This window comes from Heptranchias perlo, chromosome 10, assembly GCF_035084215.1.
Source record: "Heptranchias perlo isolate sHepPer1 chromosome 10, sHepPer1.hap1, whole genome shotgun sequence".
Classification (NCBI taxonomy): Eukaryota; Metazoa; Chordata; class Chondrichthyes; order Hexanchiformes; family Hexanchidae; genus Heptranchias; species Heptranchias perlo.
Genome location: NC_090334.1, coordinates 80,949,790 through 80,972,201, shown reverse-complemented (window position 1 = coordinate 80,972,201; position 22,412 = coordinate 80,949,790). Strand labels below are relative to the sequence as shown.

At 46.6% G+C, this 22,412-nt stretch overlaps 1 protein-coding gene across 1 annotated transcript in view; it reads left to right on the top strand.

Annotated features, from left to right (window-relative positions):
• The window catches only part of hhipl1 (HHIP-like 1), a 51,327-nt gene extending 29,690 nt beyond the window's left edge, over positions 1-21,637 (top strand). The window contains exons 2-9 of the mRNA XM_067992090.1: positions 802-1,448; positions 3,217-3,360; positions 6,045-6,373; positions 12,071-12,197; positions 13,987-14,132; positions 15,281-15,362; positions 16,678-16,760; positions 19,039-21,637. Coding sequence (XP_067848191.1) covers positions 802-1,448; positions 3,217-3,360; positions 6,045-6,373; positions 12,071-12,197; positions 13,987-14,132; positions 15,281-15,362; positions 16,678-16,760; positions 19,039-19,667 — 2,187 coding nt within the window. The 3' untranslated portion in view covers positions 19,668-21,637. The remainder of the gene's footprint in view (positions 1-801; positions 1,449-3,216; positions 3,361-6,044; positions 6,374-12,070; positions 12,198-13,986; positions 14,133-15,280; positions 15,363-16,677; positions 16,761-19,038) is intronic.
• Positions 21,638-22,412: the final 775 nt, after the last annotated feature.

Here is a 22,412-nt window from a genome sequence, read left to right as displayed (position 1 = left end):
CTCCAGATACTCTCCCCATTCCACTCCGGATACTGTGCACCCCACTCTCCCCATTCCACTCCAGATACTCTCCCCATTCCACTCCGGATACTGTGCACCCCACTCTCCCCATTCCACTCCAGATACTCTCCCCATTCCACTCCAGATACTCTCCCCATTCCACTCCAGATACTCTCCCCATTCCACTCCAGATACTGTGCACCCCACTCTTCCCACTCCAGATACTGTGCACCCACTCTCCCCATTCCACTCCAGATACTGTGCACCCCACTCTCCCCACTCCAGATACTGTGCACCCACTCTCCCCATTCCACTCCGGATACTCTCCCCATTCCACTCCAGATACTGTGCACCCCACTCTCCCCATTCCACTCCAGATACTCTCCCCATTCCACTCCAGATACTGTGCACCCACTCTCCCCATTCCAGATACTGTGCACCCACTCTCCCCATTCCAGATACTGTGCACCCACTCTCCCCATTCCACTCCGGATACTGTGCACCCCACTCTCCCCATTGCACTCCAGATACTGTGCACCCCACTCTCCCCATTCCAGGGTTGGTAGTAAACACTTCAGCCACCACTTTCCTGCACTTCTCACCCAACTCCAAAAGCCTCCTCAAAATCTACCTCTGCGACCATGCCATCTGTCACCTTCCCTGACTTCTCTCCCACTTGCTCATTGTCCTCCTGACTCTTGTAAAGCACCAAGGGAGGTTGGTTACATGAGAGATCTACACGAATGTAATTTGCTCTTGCTGACGTTGAATTTGTTTGACCGTCATCTATATTCTTTGTAGGAATGTTCTCCCTATGCCGCTCATTTGTACGATGCAGAGGATCCAACCACCCCGTTGAGACAGTTGCCTGGTCTTTGTGGCGAATACTGCATTGAATTCTGGAATAAATGCAAGGCAACTATGGGTCCCCTAGTGGGAGAAGGAAAGCTCGCGCAGCTCGTATCCAACAGAGGCAAGTTCTGTGAAGCCGTACAACTGCACGACCCGGATTATTGCTTCCCCCGTGTTCTGTCCAACAAGAATCTGAATAAAAACCTTGGGGTGGTGACAGCAGGCTCAGATGGCTGTCTCCAGCTGTGCCTGGAGGAAATAGCAAACGGTCTGCGCAATCCTGTCGCTATGGTACACGCGAACGATGGAACTCATCGTTTCTTTATCGCAGAACAGATTGGGATTGTGTGGGCATATCTGCACAACCGGACCAGGCTTGAGAAGCCATTTTTAAACATTACTCAGGCGGTCTTAACCTCTCCCTGGGAAGGGGACGAGCGAGGATTTCTGGGCCTGGTATTCCATCCTAAATTCAAATACACAGGAAAGGTCTACATATATTACTCTGTCGAGATGTATTTTGAGGAGAAGATCAGAATCAGCGAGTTTAGAATTTCTTCTGATGACATGAATGTGTTGGATCACAGTTCTGAGAGGTGGGTGCAAGTAATTACATTTAAACTCTACATATAGATAATCCAGAACAAGAAAAGGCCAATCAGCCAATCCAACCCACTCCTATATAATTATTCTGTTGACCTCCCCCGGCCCCCCCCCAACCCTGCCTATTGATGGCCTACCTAAAGAGACACTAAAGGAGTCACTTTCTGCTTCTATGCTCCGAACATAGAGCATTGCACATTGAGGGTGCTCATCACAATATTGGGCACAGAGCATGGCCCAATTGTTACCCATCCTGCCCAATTTGCTGTCCATTTAAATTAATGGACTGAAAATCTCTCGGGATGAGTAATGGGCACATGTACCTTCCCACCTAATATTCCGGTTTGCGATGCTTTGCACCGAGAGTACAAAAGCCAACATTTTGCCTGTAAGTTCCTTCCGCTGTATACCTATGTATTGTTGAAGGGACTGGACGGTACTTTGGGTTAGAACACTGCCTTTCCCCTCTTAATCTGAGTTGAATTCAGACAGTCTAATGGAGTGAAAGTCCCCATTTCTCTAACGGTTTAGTCCTAAGTTTACCAGGCCCTAAGTGAAATACTTTAGTTTGAGTCTACAGCTCAAATTAGCACCAAATTGGTAATCTCTCTCAGAGAGGCTGTACTGAGGGCTGGTGAGGTAAAGGAAATGCCCCTTTGGTGCAGTAGGGAGTGGCCTTTTGATGTTGAGATACATAGACGGACCCTGCATTTGCCCATGCTTTGGGGATTTTCAAAGAAGTGGCACATTTTCCATTTGGGCACCAGGTTCCAGGATAAAGTACTGTCAGATCAGATATAGCACAGCCGGTAAACCTCTCTATGATTTACCTTAACACAAGAGTGAGGAAAGCATCCCAGTTGCATCATTGTGAATATTTATTTTTCCCACACCAGCCGTTATGGCTTCTCTGAACGAGACAACCAATTTGTCAACATGTGGCCCGTTTTGTGCTATAGATCTTAGGAATTGAGTTGAACCTACCCAGATTCATCGAATCCTTAGAGTCAGTCTAGACTGGGTCTGAAGTGGAAGGCCAGTATGCTAACCCATCCAGTTCCTCTTCTCTTCTTCCTCTCTATAGGTTTGCCTGGGCTATTGGTGAAGAGGGGACGCAGGAAATCTATTTCCAAACTTCTTCCAGTGCCACTCGTAAGCCAACGATTAATGTCGCATGCGAAGTCATGGAAGAGTGGAGCAATAATCTGGAGATAGAGACGAACCGTTAAATTGTGCTAGATCGGCAGAAGCTGTCGGTTGGCTGCTTATTTGGTGTGATTATCTGGTGACCAGTTTGGATGAGGAAGTGAAGAAACTTGAGGACGACATCACCAACTCTCAGGCGTCCCCGAGGATGGTGTGAAGGGGCATCTGTTTGACCGGGGAAGAATGACGACCCACTCAAAGAGTTATTCCTCTCTTCGTGATGACGTGACTGGTGTCTGCTGAATGTTTCTCCCAGCCATGGGGAACTCACGACCCCAATTATGGAATGCCAATATAGCATGCCCCACACACCCAGCCAGACAAAGCCTTTCTTGTGTTTGTAAAGACACCGGGGGTAATTTTAACCTAAGTCACTGGGTGGGGAAATCCACAGGATCACATTGAGTCCAATGGAGAGTAAAATCAGGCAGGGTGTAAAGCCAGCATTGCACCCGACCTTGTCACTGTCCCGACGGGCGGGTTAGGTTAAAATTGCCCCCCATTGCTTCTTTTCTAAGTTATTGCCAACTTTAACCAGAAGTCCTATTTTTCCAGGATTATTCTGGAAGTGGACGAACCAGCATCAAACCATAATGGAGGCCAGCTCCTTTTTGCAGATGATGGCTATCTCTACATTTTCACCGGAGATGGTGGGATGGCTGGCGATCCTTTTGGGAAATACGGAAATGCTCAAAACAAGTAAAGTATTATTTCCTTTCATTCATCGTGGTTTCAGCTATATTTTTCGAAAAGGAGTCATGTGACAGGATTATTTTATGAAACACTGGAAGTGCAGGGCGGGTCGCTCAGTATACACCCTCCCCGATTTTCCGTTCCATTCAATCTCCCGCCGAAGTTGAATTTCACCCCAATGTTCTTTTTTGGGGTGTCTGTGAGCTATTTAACTGTGAAGGCGTCACTGCCAAGCCCAATCTTGGACTCCCCCCAGCAACAAGGGTTACTGGATAACAAGCAGAAGTAATTGTTCCTCCCTGCACAGGGGAACTGCAGCCGACTGAAGCAACTTTACCACCATCCCACTTGAGATCAGCTAGTTCAGCACAGACCACGAATTGAACCAGGATGAGTTTTAAACACTGTGCTGCTTTGGTTGCCGCGCGAGCAGGCCCTTTCAAATTCCCCTACACCCATCTACAATGATGTGTCACACAGGGAAAAGGCCACTTCTACTTTCTACAAATTTGGCTGGTTTTGGACATTCTACGTTGAGTTTTTGCGTTTGTTTTATTGCTTTTCTTTTGAATGTACTGGCACTTCTTTCTCTCTCTCTCTCTCTCTCTCTCTCAATCTCCTTTAGATACGAGCTGGGTGTGATTAAAAACAACTTTTATTCACCACAGAAGTGGTTTCATCCAGGTCGAGCCACAGTAGAATGAATCTGCAGACTGTTCCATCGGGTCAGTGGGTGGGTTTTACAATGATTGAGAATATTATAACCTGGCTTATTTCTCTATTTCACCAAACCACAACAAACTCTGCAATTGCCTTCATCATTACCAAAGTGTTTTTGCCCACCAACGGGGAAGGACTTCTGTCTGTCCAAGTGACCCATCGCTGACTCCCACGGTTTATAGGGTCAGCCTTTATTTAGCATTTTTGGCAAGCTCCCGGCAGGATTCTCACCCGAGCTGGGGGAGCTCACTGTTGGGATGGGGGGGTGGGGAGGATGATGCCTTCCGTTGCTGGAGTCAGACGCCTGCAACAGTTTAAATAGGACAGGTAGACTCACCGCAGCAAAACATTTTGGAAACTCAGTTTCGGTGAATGAATCGGCTGCGCTGGATGCATGCATTGATGGCCCCTGAACTGACCGTGCTCACCTCTGTGGAGACTTTTTTATATATTATTCGTTCTTGGGATGTGGGCGTCGCTGGCGAGGCTGGCATTTATTGCCCATCCCTAATTGCCCCTTGAGAAGGTGGTGGTGAGCCACCATCTTGAATAACTGAGTGGTTTGCTGGGCCATTTCAGAGGGCGGTTAAGAATCAACCACATTGCTGTGGGTCTGGAGTCACATATAGGCCAGACCGGGTAAGGACAGCAGGTTTCCTTCCCTAAAGGGCATCAGTGAGCCAGATGGGTTTTACGACAATCCAGTAGTTTCATGGCCACCATTATTGATACCAATTTTTTTTAAATTCCCGATTTTATTTAATTAATTGAATTTAAATTCCTCAGCTGTCATGGCAGGATTTGAACTCATGACTCTGGAATATTAGTCCGGGCCTCTGGATTACTAGTCCAGTAACATAACCGCTTTGGTACCGTACCCGGATTTCAACGTTTGAAAGTGTTGTGCCTGTCCTAGCCGCGCTGGTCGCCTGTTATCTTCCAGGATTGCTAGTAACCAGATTTGGCAGCAACAATTACAGCTGACATTTGTATAGCGCCTTTAACATAGAAAAACATCCCAAGACGCTTCATAGAGGCCAATTAGACATTGAGACAAAGAAGATACTAAGAGGGGTAACCAAAAGAGGTGGGTTTTAAGGAGGGCCCTAAAGGAGGAGAGGGTGGTGGAGAGGCAGAGGGCTTTAGGGAGGGATTGGACTGAAAGTACTGTTGCCAATGATGGGCGAAGGGAGGCTGAGAGGCCAGAATCAGAGGAATGGAGATAGGGAGGTGGGAGGCCACGAAGGGATCTGAACACGATGTGAGTTTTGAATTGGAGGCATGCTCCTGCCAGCTCCACATTAAACTCACGAGGACAGGGATGATGGGCCAGTGGGACTTGTTTGCGGACACAGGCAGCAGAGTTTTGGATGAGCTGAAGTTGACGGAAGGTGGAGAATGGAAGGCCGGCCAGGAGAGCCTTGGAATAATGGAGCCTGAAAGTGACAAAGGCATGGATGAGGGTTTCAGCAGCGGGTGGGCTGGAGCAGGGGCAGGAGTGGGTGATGCAAGGTGATAATATCAGAAAATATGAAGCATGATGTCACTGCATGATTATTCATTTATGTAAATGCACCCACCTAAATATGGAAGTGACACTGGAAAATATGTCAAAATGGATCCAGCGTAGTAGGTCCTGCCCAATCTTCCCCCCCACCCCATTAACTGCCACTAAGGTTGCAGAATTTCAGGAAATCCTGCTACTGTGTCTTTATTAAAGACTTTTTATTCAGACCGTCCCTCCTTGCTTGAATAATGGCGCGATCCTTCCAGGATTTCCCTCCTTTAAATTAACCTTTTTCTCTGCTGTTGTGTTATCTCTTGGATGCCCATTGATACACATAAATTAGATACTCAACCTGCCCAACCGTAAAGAACATATTACAAAATGAGCAAGCAATGTAAAACTTCAAATGATAAGTGTTACTTGTCACAGTTGCAATGTAATCTATGTCTCCACACCTCTCCAGGTCAACCTTGCTGGGTAAAGTGCTTCGGATTGATGTCAACAATAATAATCGCGGTCCCCTTTATAAGATTCCACCTGACAATCCATTCGTCCTGGATCAAGATGCACGGCCGGAGGTTTATGCCTACGGCGTACGGAATATGTGGCGATGCTCTGTGGATCGCGGTGACCCGCAAACAAAGCACGGCAAAGGAAGGATCTTCTGTGGAGACGTCGGACAGAACAAATTTGAGGAAGTGGACATTGTTGAGAAAGGGAAAAACTACGGTTGGAAAGCGAGAGAAGGGTTTTCATGCTACGACAAGAAGCTCTGTGCAAATTCCTCCCTGAGTGAGAAACGATTTTTTTTCCCCATCGTTTTACAAGTAGATTATGAAGCTCCATGAGACACATCTGAGTGGTCCACAAAGATAAACAACTTGGATACCCCTGTTGTAGGGAAATAGCAGACCTTGTGTATATTATAGGTTCTGGCAGTCCCTGTATGTATTATAGGGACTAGCGACCTCTGCGTATATTCTTGAGAATAGCAGCCCTTGTGTATATTGGAGGGAATATCAAACCCTGTACATAGTGTAGGGAATATGAGACCCTATTGGTATTATAGGGAATATGAGACCCTATTGTTATTACAGGGAATATGAGACCCTATTGGTATTATAGGGAATATGAGACCCTATTGGTATTATAGGGAATATGAGACCCTATTGGTATTATAGGGAATATGAGACCCTATTGGTATTATAGGGAATAGCCCCCTCGATATATTAGGGAATAGCAGCCCCTGCGTATATTATAGGGAATAAGAGTCCCTGTGTGGTTTTTAGAAACCATGGAAGTTTACAACACAAAAGGAGGCCATTCGGATCATTGTTTATGCTGCCTCTTTACTAGAGCAATCCATAAGTATCTCACTGCCCTGCGCTCTCCCCATAATCTTGTACCTTCCTCAGCTTCAAATATTTATCCATTTTTTCCTTAAAAGATGCAATGGTCTCTGCTCCTATCACTCCCTGTGGCAAAGCATTCCATATCCCAGCAACCTGTGTAAAGAACTCTCTCCACACCTCACTCTATTAATGATCATTTGAAATTGATGATCCCTCAATGCGAGCTCCCCAATCAGAGGATATAGTCTTTCCCATTCACTTTATCAAAGCTCTTAACATTTTTTAAAACCTCTATTAAATCTCTCCGCATAACTGTAGTTCCCATGCCTGGCTGCACCCTGGTGAATCTACACTGTATACTGTCTAGGGCTTTAGTGTCCTTTCTATAACGGTGCGCCCAAAACTACACACAGTACCTTAACTGTGGCCTAATCAATGTTAGGTATAAATTCATCATTACTGTTTTAGTGTTGTGGTCTATGTCCCTTTTTATAAAACCTAATCACAATCCACCTGCAATCACACTTTCAATGAATTATATATTTGAACCCTTAGCTCTGTCTATTCATCCACACTCTTCATCGTCATTCCATTGTGAGTAGGTCCCCATTGCTTGATTTTTCTCCAAAATTGTATTACCTTACCTATTCGCATTGATACCACCTGTGCATTCTGCTAACCTCTCGAGATCTTCTTGAAGTCTTTTACAGCCCTTTTTGCTGAAAATCCCCTACTTTTGTGTCATTGCAAATTTCGAGACTCTGTTCTCCAAATCATCTATATACACTGAGAACAAAAGTGGACCCAGCACTGACCACCTTCAACCCATCTCCAATCTGAGCAACACCCGTCCACCTTAACTCTGACAACCAACTTTCCATCCACACTGCTACATTTCCTCAAATTATAAGCCTGAAATTTCGAACAACTTTCTTGTGAGACACATTGTCAAATGCCTTCTGAAAATCCATGTACACCACATTATAGTGTTCCTTTTATCATTCCAGTTCTTTAAATGACTTTTCTTAAACCAAACCATACTGGATGCCCTTGCTTAACCCATACAATTCTAAATGCTTACTAATTTAACTTGAATTATAGATTCAAAGATTTTGCCCACGACTGACGTTAGAAAATGTTTGGAAATAGAAGCACTGTGTATATTATCAGGAATGGTCGACCCCGTGTATATTATAAGAAATGGCAGGCCCCATGTATATTATATGGAATGGTAAACCCTGAGTATATTATAAGGAATGGCAGGCCCCGTGTATATTATCAGGAATGGTCGACCCCGTGTATATTATAAGAAATGGCAGGCCCCATGTATATTATATGGAATGGTAAACCCTGAGTATATTATAAGGAATGGCAGGCCCCGTGTATGTTATAAGGACTGGCAGGCCCCGTGTATATTATAAGGAATGGCAGGCCCCGTGTATGTTATAAGGACTGGCAGGCCCCGTGTATATTATATGGAATGGTAAACCCTGAGTATATTATAAGGAATGGCAGGCCCCGTGTATATTATATGGAATGGTAAACCCTGAGTATATTATAAGGAATGGCAGGCCCCGTGTATATTATCAGGAATGGTCGACCCCGTGTATATTATAAGAAATGGCAGGCCCCATGTATATTATATGGAATGGTAAACCCTGAGTATATTATAAGGAATGGCAGGCCCCGTGTATGTTATAAGGACTGGCAGGCCCCGTGTATATTATAAGGAATGGCAGGCCCCGTGTATGTTATAAGGACTGGCAGGCCCCGTGTATATTATAAGGACTGGCAGGCCCCGTGTATATTATAAGGAATGGCAGGCCCCGTGTATATTATAAGGAATGGTAGGCCCCGTGTATGTTATAAGGACTGGCAGGCCCCGTGTATATTATAAGGAATGGCAGGCCCCGTGTATATTATAAGGAATGGCAGGCCCCGTGTATATTATAAGGAATGGTAGGCCCCGTGTATATTATATGGAATGGTAAACCCCGTGTATATTATAAGGAATGGCAGGCCCCGTGTATATTATAAGGACTGGCAGGCCCCGTGTATATTATAAGGACTGGCAGGCCCCGTGTATATTATAAGGAATGGTAGACCCCGTGTATATTATAAGGACTGGCAGGCCCCGTGTATATTATAAGGAATGGCAGGCCCCGTGTATATTATAAGGACTGGCAGGCCCCGTGTATATTATAAGGACTGGCAGGCCCCGTGTATATTATAAGGACTGGCAGGCCCCGTGTATATTATAAGGAATGGCAGGCCCCGTGTATATTATAAGGAATGGTAGACCCCGTGTATATTATAAGGAATGGTAAACCCCGTGTATATTATAAGGAATGGTAGACCCCGTGTATATTATAAGGAATGGCAGGCCCCGTGTATATTATAAGGAATGGTAAACCCCGTGTATATTATAAGGAATGGTAGACCCCGTGTATATTATAAGGAATGGTAGACCCCGTGTATATTATAAGGAATGGTAGACCCCGTGTATATTATAAGGAATGGTAAACCCCGTGTATATTATAAGGAATGGTAGACCCCGTGTATATTATAAGGAATGGTAGACCCCGTGTATATTATAAGGAATGGTAAACCCCGTGTATATTATAAGGAATGGCAGGCCCCGTGTATATTATAAGGAATGGCAGGCCCCGTGTATATTATAAGGAATGGCAGGCCCCGTGTATATTACGGGGGAGTCTTTGAACAGTATAGGTGTTAATTGATCCTAGTGAAGATTTTCCTGTGCCCAGTGAGTGGAATGCCTGGGCGCAATGATTATCAGTAAATTGGTGGGTTGGAACTCACACCTGGAACAGTATTGCCTTTATTTGAATTGGAAGGGAAGTCGTGCAGGTTCCTGTGCAGGCGTGTACTCAGACCACCTCGTTTTCTGATATTCGCTGTGCCCAGACATACCAGCCAGGAAAATCGCCCTGGTGTGTTTCTTATAGTAATAACATCCTCTGTGAATATCACAGGGAATAACAGTTCCTCTGTGTGAGGTAGGAAATAGCAGGCACCATTTCTGTCATAGGGAATAACAAATACCACAACCTAGTAATTGGATGGCACCAGAATCGGCACATACCACGTGCCTAACGAGGCCGGTGGCAGGGCCATGGGAAATTAGTCAGCGGGGTTCATTTGTTTAGATGTCAGTTACGGCCCCAGAGGCAGCTCGCTGGTCTCAGGGAGGCATGAAGATCGGCTGGTTCATACACTGGCCTAGATGGTCAGCCGATATCTTAAAGTGGACTCGCACCCCTATGTGTATTATAGACAATAGCAGCCCCTGTGTATATTATAGGGGATAGCAGCCCCTGTGTATATTATAGGGGATACCAGCCCCTGTGTATATTATAGGGGATAGCAGCCCCTGTGTATATTATAGGGGATAGCAGCCCCTGTGTATATTATAGGGGATAGCAGCCCCTGTGTATATTATAGGGGATAGCAGCCCCTGTGTATATTGTAGGGGATAGCAGCCCCTGTGTATATTAAAGAGGATAGCAGCCCCTGTGTATATTATGGGGGATAGCAGCCCCTGTGTATATTGTAGGGGATAGCAGCCCCTGTGTATATTAAAGAGGATAGCAGCCCCTGTGTATATTATGGGGGATAGCAGCCCCTGTGTATATTATAGGGGATAGCAGCCCCTGTGTATATTGTAGGGGATAGCAGCCCCTGTGTATATTAAAGAGGATAGCAGCCCCTGTGTATATTAAAGGGGATAGCAGCCCCTGTGTATATTATAGGGGATAGCAGCCCCTGTGTATATTGTAGGGGATAGCAGCCCCTGTGTATATTAAAGAGGATAGCAGCCCCTGTGTATATTGAAGGGGATAGCAGCCCCTGTGTATATTATGGGGGATAGCAGCCCCTGTGTATATGAAAGAGGATAGCAGCCCCTGTGTATATTAAAGGGGATAGCAGCCCCTGTGTATATTGTAGGGGATAGCAGCCCCTGTGTATATTATGGGGGATAGCAGCCCCTGTGTATATTAAAGGGGATAGCAGCCCCTGTGTATATTGTAGGGGATAGCAGCCCCTGTGTATATTATAGGGGATAGCAGCCCCTGTGTATATTGTAGGGGATAGCAGCCCCTGTGTATATTGTAGGGGATAGCAGCCCCTGTGTATATTATAGGGGATAGCAGCCCCTGTGTATATTGTAGGGGATAGCAGCCCCTGTGTACATTGTAGGGGATAGCAGCCCCTGTGTATATTGTAGGGGATAGCAGCCCCTGTGTATATTATAGGGGATAGCAGCCCCTGTGTATATTATAGGGGATAGCAGCTCCTGTGTATATTATAGGGGATAGCAGCTCCTGTGTATATTGTAGGGGATAGCAGCTCCTGTGTATATTATAGGGGATAGCAGCTCCTGTGTATATTATAGGGGATAGCAGCTCCTGTGTATATTATAGGGGATAGCAGCTCCTGTGTATATTATAGGGGATAGCAGCTCCTGTGTATATTGTAGGGGATAGCAGCTCCTGTGTATATTATAGGGGATAGCAGCCCCTGTGTATATTATAGGGGATAGCAGCCCCTGTGTATATTATAGAAAATGTGCCCACTGTTTCCCGGACACTCCGCCCTCCCTTACAAGGCAAATGACAGCCAGGGGGTAGAGCCAGGGTGGGCACTCCCCGTGCAGGGAGTTCCTGCTCCTTGGCCTCAACTGGTATCTGGCAAATCAGTGGAGGCTGATTCCCCAAAGTTAGGGGGCCCCCCTGGTCAGGTTTCTGGAAGGATTTATTTGTGTATATTTTGATCGATCAGCCCCCATGCTGATGGGTGGGTACCAGGGCTTCCAGCCAACATGAGCAGGCAGATGGTGGAGAAACACCTGATGCTGTGCCCACCTGCCTCATGGCGATTAGGTGCGCCCCCCACCCCGACCCCCGAGATTCAGTGCTGTAGGGTTCTGGTAAGTGTGATCATTATAATAGCACAGCTTGCTTATATCCCAGAGAATATGATGGGAATGACACCAGGAACTGTGTGCATGATATAACTGAGCTGTTTTAAACAGAAACATGTCCTTTATTCACAACAACCTCCCACACTTTTTCTCCTCGCTGGCTGACTGACGTTTAACACTGTTCTCTTACAGATGATGTTCTGCCTATATTTGCTTATCCTCATAGTGTCGGCAAGTCTATCACTGGTGGCTACATCTACAGAGGCTGCGAGTCTCCCAACCTTAACGGACTCTACATATTCGGAGACTTTATGAGTGGGTATGTCATTAACACCTGACTTGCATTTATATAAGGCACCTTTAACATAATAAACAGTCCACTGGGCTTTACAGAGAAGAGATGGATGTCAGGCAATGGTGGAAGAGTTCGGAGATAATCACAAGCATGTTCTAAGGCACTGGTTTTGCGGAGGTTTTTTAACGGGGAAGAGGCAATAAGGTTGGAGTTTCAGAAGGTCGGTCAAGGCAGTTGAAGGCTCTGACACTGAGGGTGGAGTAGGAGGATGATTGGTGCACAGGAGATCAGAGCCTGGGCACTGAAGGCACAGGTTGGGAAGTAGAGCTGGAGGAGGTGACAGAAATGGGGTGGGGTGACATCGCGGAGGGATGTGTAAAGGAGGATGAGGGCTTTGAATTTAAGATATTGGGGACAAGAAGGCAAAGAACATCGGTGATGAGCGAGACTTAATGCAGAACAGGGTGCGGGCAGCAGAGGTTTTGATGAGTTGCAGTTTGTGTGGAGTGGAGTTCAGGAGGCCGGTATGGAATATGTTCGAGAGGTCAGGTCTGGGATAGGGTTTCAGCTGTGGTGGCGATGAGGTAAGGGCATCGTTGCAGAGTTGAATTAAGCAGTTTTGATGATGGCTAGAACATGGGGTCTTAAGCTCATACTACACTCAAAAGAGGTCGCGAACTGTCAGGTTCAGACTGAGCAAGCAACCGAGGAGCTGGGGTTGGGGTCAACGGTATAGAATTTTTGGCCCTATCTCCAACCCGTGCTCCCTACAACTATGGCTTCCCATTGGCAGTGTGGGATCGCAGAATCACCCACATTGTCTTCATTACAATAGTGCGCAAAGGAATCGGATGTAATTGAAATTATTGTGGCGGAATGGAGGCATAGAGGACACATAGTCAGAGTAACGGAGGGAATAAGCTAGGACACATGGCCCTAGAGGAGGCTCCAAGATAGGGAGGGACGAGACTATTAAGAGATTTATAAATAAGGATTTTGAATTTAATACTTTGGGGAAAGTGGGAAACTAGTGGTTGGTGAGGATTGTGGAACCAAACTTAGAATGGACAGGATGCAGGCAGCAGGGTTTTGGACAAGTTGGAGTCATGTTGGGCGAGGTTATATGGGCTGGAGCTAAGGAGAGCAATGAGGAAAGCATTGAAGTTGAGCCTGGAGGTGACAACGGCATGGATGAGAGTTTCCTGTGTGGTGGGAGTGAGGCGGGGCAGAGGATGGCAGTGTGGCAGAAGTGAAAATAGGCACCTTGATCATGGATATCATAGAGGCCTGGAATGTTAGCTAGCATTGGGCTAATGGGAGGTGTGGTTAGGAGTTTAGTGGTGAGGGGGTCGAGGACACAAGCAGTAGGCCTAACTGAGGACAAGCTGCAAATTGGAAAAAGATAGGAACTTGCGAAAGGGGTGAGGAGGGTGGGGGCTGGAGGGGAGTCAGATGGGAGAAAAAGTTGATGCAGCTAAATAGATGGTCAGAGAGGATGTGATAATATAGATTTTGAGAGGGAACTGTGCCTGAGGAAAGTGTGCTTTCTCTAATGTCATTGAGTGATGGGCCAATGAAAGATAGATGTCTGGTCAGAAGTTGAGGAGAATTGCCTGGGAATGCTTGATACTGACACTGTATTCTGGGGGTAAGAAAGTGTTCCAATTCCCAGCTATAGTCCTTCACTTTGCTGAGCATAAAATTTACATGCAAAAGAAGGCCCCTCAGCAGCGATCATGTTCTTTCGCCTGCTTTGTTAACCAATTGTCCTTCAGTGTTATTCTGTTGTGTTTTTCCCTCACTCCCCAAACAGACGTCTAATGGGACTGTCTGAGGATTCCAGAACTGGCAGGTGGCACGATTATAAGATCTGCATGGGAAAGGGTCAGACGTGTCTATTCCCAGGACTCCAGAATCAATATTATCGATACATTATCTCCTTTGCTGAGGATGAAGCAGGTAATTCTCGTCTGTCTGACGCATGATGTGATCTGCACCCATTCTGTTTCTAATACCAGTTTAAAAGAAATCGGCGACTGTGAACTCAATTCCGAGTAGTCCTTCCTACACACTTATCCTTCTCCCCGAATTTCCCAGATTCTGGGATCGGCCAGATGGAGCATAATGGCCTTTTCCACAGCTGGACATTCCTATACTCCTATGCACATAATCACTGAAATCAACACTGGCCGCATTGAATCCTTTTCTAACTCATCCTTTCCCGGGACCTTAAAGCTGGTGAACTCTTTATCTCCCTCAGCCTTGCCTGCAGCCTTTTAAAAACCAGCCCTGATGGTGTCAGCTGTGGCTCAGTGGTAGCACACTTTGCCTCTGAGTCAGAATGGTTGTGGGCTCTTAGCCCCATTCTAGAGGCTTGGGCACATAATCCAGGCTGACGCCTACAGTGCAGTAGTTGTAAGGGATATATGGAACCAGGAGGAGGTCATTCTGCACCTTGAGCCTGTTCTGCCATTCAATCAGATCATGGCTGATCTGCACCTCAACTCTGTTTACCCACCTTTGCTCCCTGTCCCACAATACCCTTATTCAACAAAAGTCTATCAATCTCAGTCTTTTAAAAATTTTAATTGATCCACTGCCCTTTGGGGGAGCGAGTTCCACATTTCCACTACCATTTTCCACTGTGTGAAAAAGTGCCTCCTGATTTCACTCCTGAATGGCCTAGCTCTCATTTCAAAAACGTAGGGGGAGCGCTGCACTGTCAGGACGTGCTATCAATCAATGGGATGTTAAACTGAGGTCCTGGCTGTCTGGACAGAAGAGGTCCCTTGGCATTATTTGAAGAAGAGCAGGGAATCCTCTGGGTGTCCTGACCACAAACAGTTTAACTGGCCTTTCATTTTGGGATCTTTCTGCGTGCACACTGACTGTTCCGTTCGCTTACTTAACAGCAATGACTACACTTCAAAAAGTGTAATTTATTGGCTGTGACGTGCTTTGGAATGTGATGAGGCAGTATATAAATGCAAATTAAGTAGAAACCCATTTTAGCCTTCTCAAGATCAGTGCTAACATCTGAATCTGTAAACAATAATGGAGTTGGAATGTATCCATATCTGTCTCTTCCAAATTATTTTTCTCTCCAGGAGAATTATATTTCCTGTCTACGCGGGTTCCTACAGCCACGTCTACCGCTGGAGTGGTTTACAAAATAGTTGACCCTTCACGGTAAGGCACAGTAACAAATGCAAATGATAAAAATAAGTAGAACTGGAGCACCACAATGATTACTGAGTGCCTTGCAGGTAATGTGCCTGACTCATAACCTGCACACCCAAGGTCATTACAACGTAAAGTACTTGTTCAGGGCTCTTGTTTCAGGAGAGCAGCCTCTTCGAGCCTCTCTCCTGCTTTTAGGCTATGAGTTGGGAACTGGTCTTTGTAGGGCTGCTGGGTTTAGCGGTGCAATGCAGAGACCCTGAAAGAAAAGACGGGCACCAGCTTGCCACAGAAAGTGGCTCCCTTAATCCAACAGAACATTGATAGATCCACATTGCTGTGGGTCAGTCGCCCCTTCTGCTCCCAGAGTCTCGGATGATGGAGGGAGGACTAGGTGTTTGCCTTCAGCTGCACTCCTGTAGTGTGAATATTATAAGTAGATATGAACCTTTGGGGATATGAGATTAAATTTTTTAATTTTGCACTCCAAGCACAGAGCCTCGCCCACTGGGAGTGTATACTGTGCACACGTGATTTTCCCTCCATTTTAATGGACAGAAAATCACGGGATAGGCGTAATTTCCTGATACATGCTCCTGCCAAGTGAGGCTCCGTAGCTGGGACGTGCAACGGGAATTTTTCCTTATATCCCAAACATAAACAGAGCAAGCACTTCTCCCGGGATTACAATTCAATGAGATGTCAATAGAGCCAAAGGAGTTTCTTTTCCAATTTCCCCACCCCCCCTCCTCTCCTGAAAGTGCTGACTCTTTCTGGGGTTCCCCACCTGAGTGGCCATTCTTCATGGGTGAAGCTAGACAGTGCGTGTCAACAGGATATTCAGCTGTAGAGGCATCACGGTCAAGCCTGATCCTGTCCTTTCAAATGGCATATACACATGTGCACTTACCGGCAGAAGTCACAGGCTAGCAATCAGGAGTGGGAACCCTGGTTGACATTTTCCCTGCCTAATCCAGAGGATACTGCCCTCTCGGCTGATGTCATCCAACTCAGCACACAGAGGGGATTGTACGATTGACTTTCCTGGCCTATAGCATCACATTCGCTTGAATTTACCCACCGAGTCATTGATAGAGCTCCAGTCCCGTGAATATAAAAGTTAATCAGTGATTCTTAATCCAGAGTGATGATTGGATTTAAAATATTGGTAGCTATTTGTGTCAAGTAGGTAATGTATTTATTGCAAAAAGTGTTTTTTGTTCAAGTTTTGATCTCTGCAGCAGATTTTTAAAAGTGAAAAGAAACTGCAACTTCCGTTGGAGGAGGGAACCATTTAAATCCTAATTCTTGTTCTGCCCCTCAGGAGGGCACCGCCCCTAAAATGTCACTACACCCCCTTACCAGTTAAAGTGAAAAGTCGGCTCATCAGCTTCGTGCCTAAATCAAGTAAGTGTGCTGCCCTCAGCAGTCCTTTTCTTCTTGTGTACCGTGCGACTTATCCATTTGGATCATCGATGGGACGGTCCAATTGACTGTAATACACTGGTGGCTGCTGTTTGCAGATACAGTATCATAAAATGCAACAAAACCAAGAAAATGCAGTCACTATCCCTTGGAGTGACCCTCGGAGGGTGACTGGAGCACGAGGAATAGATTTTGGTGCCTCCTCTGTTTGTGCAGTTGCCTTTCTGTCAGTGACCCTGGGGCAACCCAGCGTCACCCCTATTGGTTTATTCAAAATAGGCAACTGTGCAGAGAGAGGTGCAGAGGGAGCTTTACTTTGCATTTATCCCATGCTATATTTGATAGAGCATTGGATAAGGAGTCTTGCTCTGGATCTAACCTGTGCTGTATCTTACCTGGGAATACTTGATGGGAGTGTAAAGGGAGTTGTGCTATATTTGACTTTGGATGCTTCGTATGACAGTGTAAGTGGGGGTTTTATTCTGTATCTAACTTGTGATACCTGCCCTGGGAGTGTTTGATGGGACAGTGTAGAGGGAGCTTTACTCTGTATCTAACCCGTGCTGTACCTGCCCTGGGAGTGTTTGATGGGACAGTGTAGAGGGAGCTTTACTCTGTATCTAACCCGTGCTGTACCTGCCCTGGGAGTGTTTGATGGGACAGTGTAGAGGGAGCTTTACTCTGTATCTAACCCGTGCTGTACCTGCCCTGGGAGTGTTTGATGGGACAGTGTAGAGGGAGCTTTACTCTGTATCTAACCCGTGCTGTACCTGCCCTGGGAGTGTTTGATGGGACAGTGTAGAGGGAGCTTTACTCTGTATCTAACCCGTGCTGTACCTGCCCTGGGAGTGTTTGATGGGACAGTGTAGAGGAAGCTTTATTCTGTATCTAACCCGTGCTGTACCTGCCCTGGGAGTGTTTGATGGGACAGTGTAGAGGGAGCTTTACACTGTATCTAACCCGTGCTGTACCTGCCCTGGGAATGTTTGATGGGACAGTGTAGAGGGAGCTTTACTCTGTATCTAACCCGTGCTGTACCTGCCCTGGGAGTGTTTGATGGGACAGTGTAGAGGGAGCTTTACACTGTATCTAACCCGTGCTGTACCTGCCCTGGGAGTGTTTGATGGGACAGTGTAGAGGGAGCTTTATTCTGTATCTAACCCGTGCTGTACCTGCCCTGGGAGTGTTTGATGGGACAGTGTAGAGGGAGCTTTACACTGTATCTAACCCGTGCTGTACCTGCCCTGGGAGTGTTTGATGGGACAGTGTAGAGGGAGCTTTCCACTGTATCTAACCCGTGCTGTACCTGCCCTGGGAGTGTTTGATGGGACAGTGTGTCGAGGGAGCTTTACACTGTATCTAACCCGTGCTGTACCTGCCCTGGGAGTGTTTAATGGGACAGTGTAGAGGGAGCTTTACTCTGTATCTAAACCGTGCTGTACCTGCCCTGGGAGTGTTTGATGGGACAGTGTAGAGGGAGCTTTACTCTGTATCTAACCCCCTGTACCTGCCCTGGGAATGTTGATGGGACAGTGCAGAGGGAGCTTTACTCTGTATCTAACCCTGTACCTGCCCTGGGAGTGTTTGATGGGACAGTGCAGAGGGAGCTTTACTCTGTATCTAACCCGTGCTGTACCTGCCCTGTACATTCTTAATGCTGACAACTGGACAAAATTAGTGTCTTCCATCCAAGACTGACACTCCCCACATTGATTAATGCAAAATAGTCACCAAAGGTGGGTTTTAAAGATTTGTGACACAACTGAGAGGTGTCAATAGAAAGGAATATCAGGTTTGCTGTTACATGTTATACTTTTGTAAAGCTACCTGACTCAGTTGTTAGCACTCCCACATCTGACTTAGAGGTTGTGGGCTCATGTCCCGGACCAGGACTTGAACCCATAATCTGGATTGACACTTTGCTGTTGGAGTGCTACATTGTGGGAAATGCAGTCAGTCAAATGAGACATTAAACCAAGCCTCGACCTGCCCGCTATGGTGGTTCAGGTGGATGTTAAGGGTCCCATGGGCACGACTTGGAGAAGAGCAGCAAGTTCCCTCCTCCTGGACAACATTCCTCCTTCAATCAGTAGCAGCAAAAACAAATTAATTGGCTATTAATCTCATTGGTGGGACATTGCTGTGTGTTGAAAAAGTCTGCCGTAGGAGCAGCAATTCATTGCATGCAAAAGAATTTGAGATGTTTCTAAGAAACTTGAGAAGGTGCTCTTTAAATCTAGTTCTTTCTTTGTGCACGCAGAGCTGATCTTAAACCGCTCTAAGAAGAAGAAGCCTTCAAAGAACAGACCCAAAGGAAGACAAAGACCCGTAGTAGGACAAGAGGAAAACACCCCAGACTGGTTCCAGGAGCTCCTCAAGACCTTAGATAGGTTGCAAACGGAATGGGATGTTGCTCCTCAACAGCCAGTAGCTACTTCGGCGCCAAGGCCTCCTAAACCACGTACAAACAGTGGTAGCAGGCAGCGCGGCCATGACTCAGCCAGCAGGAGACCACAAGATACCCCTCTGAATGGAGCAGTGCGGCTAGTGGATGAGCACGGCAGGACAGACCGCGGCAGGGTGGAGATTTACATCAACGGAGTGTGGGGGACGGTGTGCGATGACTTGTGGGACAGCCGGTCGGCTGCTGTTGTGTGTCGCCAACTTGGATTCCCGTTTGCCATCAAGGCGTATCGGAGAGCAGAGTTTGGACAAGGGAGCGGGCCAATTCTTCTGGATGATGTGGAATGCGAAGGGAACGAAAGGAGCCTCTTGCAATGTCGCCACTCAGACGTCGGGACCACCAATTGCTCGCACCAAGAGGACGCAGGCGTTGTTTGTGGGTACTCAGAGCCTGACGTAACTCTGGACAATCCTAGTGCACGGTGAACATTAAGAGCATGTAATGCAATCCATCTGTGGAACCGAAATCAAGAACAATCTTTCCAAAACAGATGGCCATTTCTTGGTGTTTGGGGGGGTGTAGTGGGAGAAGATTACTTACTACAGTTAGTAGCAGCTTTAGCTTGAGGCTGTTAAAAATATTATAAATAATTCCGTCGAAATCTCTTATTCTTTTTGAAGGCCTTAACTGTAATTTTAAACACCACGTAATCTGGGAACAGTGTGTTTTTAATCTGTTCCAGTGACGACAGGTTTTAGGACTGACTTCTCGGGCCAATTTATACAGTTTGCTATGTTTAACTGTCGAGTTGCTGTAACCACAGAATCCACTATTTTTTTATTGGGAAACCAAAGTGAAGGGAAGGACACCAGAAGGTGGAAAAAGTAAAAGGGTTTTAAAGCCCTGGGAAAGAATAAGTTGGAATAGGAGATGGTGCAGTGAGTATTGATTCCAACCCATTGAGGATGTAGGGAGGAGGAAGGCATTTAGGAAAGAGTATTTGGTTCTTAGGAGCAAGAGAGCAAAGTTCACAGGAACAATGGCCACAGTAGAATCAACAAAATAAAGAGAGGCAAGCGAAATTGTGATGGAAAGAGACTAGAACCAAGGGAGGGCAAGCTTTCTCTTGCATCCCATCCAGGAGTTCGACAGTGTTGCTAGAAGAGCCTTCCAGATATGGCAGCAATATTCAGATCTTGGTCAGACTTGACATGAGTTAAGACTGGTGGGAAAATAACTTTTTTACATGAAGAGACAACCTGGCTTCTTGGAGCAGCTTTAGAAATGGAATTGCTGAACCTCTATTTAAGATCAAGATAAATATTGAGGTCAAGAACGCAATAGATGCTGAACAACAACAACAACTTGCGTTTGTATAGCGCCTTTAACGTAGTAAAACGTCCCAAGGCGCTTCACTGGCGCGTAATCGGACAAAATTTGACACTGAGCCACATAGGAGATATTAGGACAGGTGACCAAAAGCTTGGTCAAAGAGGTCAAGGAGGAGAGGGGGGGTAGAGAGGCGGAGAGGTTTAGGGAGGGAATTCCAGATCTTAGGGCCTAGGCAGCTGAAGCCACGGCCGCCAATGGTGGAGCGGAGAAAATCAGGGATGCGCAACAAGCCAGAATTGGAGGAGTGCAGAGATCTCGGATGGTTGTAGGGCTGGAGGAGGTTACAGAGATAGGGAGGGGTGAGGCCATGGAAGGATTTGAAAACAAGGATGGGCATTTTAAAATCGAGGCGTTCCCGGACTGGGAGCCAATGTAGGTCAGCGAGCACAGGGGTGATGGGTGAATGAGATTTGGTGCGAGTTAGGGTACGGGCAGCAGAGTTTTGGATGAACTCGAGTTTCTGGAGGGTGGAAGATCAAGGGGTTAAGTTAAGAGGGGAGCTGTTGGTTGGACCTGTGACAGACATGGAGAAACAAACCGATTTTGCTCTTATTGCTCCTGGCAGTTGTGGATTGTCTGGGCTCAGCACAGAGAAGAAAATGAGGTAGGAACGATTGCCAGTAACAGAGCTTGCCCAATTATTTGATAGAAAATTGGACAGGTTCCTTCACAGGTGTGCAGTCCCTCCTGCCCAATTTTCCCCTTTGCACTGAACCTGGATTTGGCCCAACACGTGCCAAAGCAATAACAGGAGAATCTGCCCTTTTATCTTCAAAGAAACAAAAAATTTTATCACCTCCTTGAAAGGCAAAGAGGAAATGAACATAAAATAGGCAGCGATAATATGGTTGCTGCTGATCATCACTGAACACTGGCTCTGTTTTGGTGCGGAGTGTGGCAATGCTTGATTGAACTGATCCCAACCGATAGCATGTGGTCAACTCATTCGGGTACTTTTCTGATGGTCTTGGTGTGTCGCTCATGATGCTTATTGAGCACCTGCCTAATTCTCCTGGGCAATGACGGTAACGGAGGGATGCTGGGGGGAGGGGTGCACATGTGGAGGGGGGAAGAGCCAGAAAGGGGGAAAGTCAAATGTTTCAACAGAACTTCCCCTTCAGCCACCGTTCCAAATGGGCTCTGCTCGACTGGGGCTCTGCACGGCTGGGGCTCCGCTCGACTGGGGCTCCGCTCAACTGGGGCTCTGCACGGCTGGGGCTCCGCTCGACTGGGGCTCCGCTCGTCTGGGGCTCTGCACGGCTGGGGCTCTGCACGGCTGGGGCTCTGTGCAACTGGGGCTCTGCTCGACTGGGGCTCTGCACAACTGCGGCTCTGCTCAGGCACTCTTGTCACATCGTGGGATGGCTCCTTAAATAAAATATGGGCGTTGTGAACATCTTGTGTGCAGGGTCTCAGCTCACCAATCACTGGCCAGGTGCATTGGGATGTCCCAATGCTTCAAGTGCCATGTAGGCCTCAGGTCTCTGACCCCCATAATACTGGGAGCAGCTGACTGATATACCCACTATCACATTATTAGCCCCATAGTGATTCAATCGTTGAACTGGAAAAAGACTAGAAGCCGTGAGCATTGTGAGTTTGTGATCTGAAGGGGAGTGAAATATTCAGTAAAAGAACTGTTAAGGTTAAATGATTCGTAGAATGGTGATCAAACCATGTCAGAGCAATCTACATCGCAAAAACAATGAAACTATTGGCTCCTTTAAACAAAAGTAACTTTATTTAGCTGCATAAGAACGTAAGAAATAGGAGCAGGAGTGGGCCATACGGCCCCTCGAGCCTGCTCCGCCATTCAACAAGATCATGGCTGATCTTCG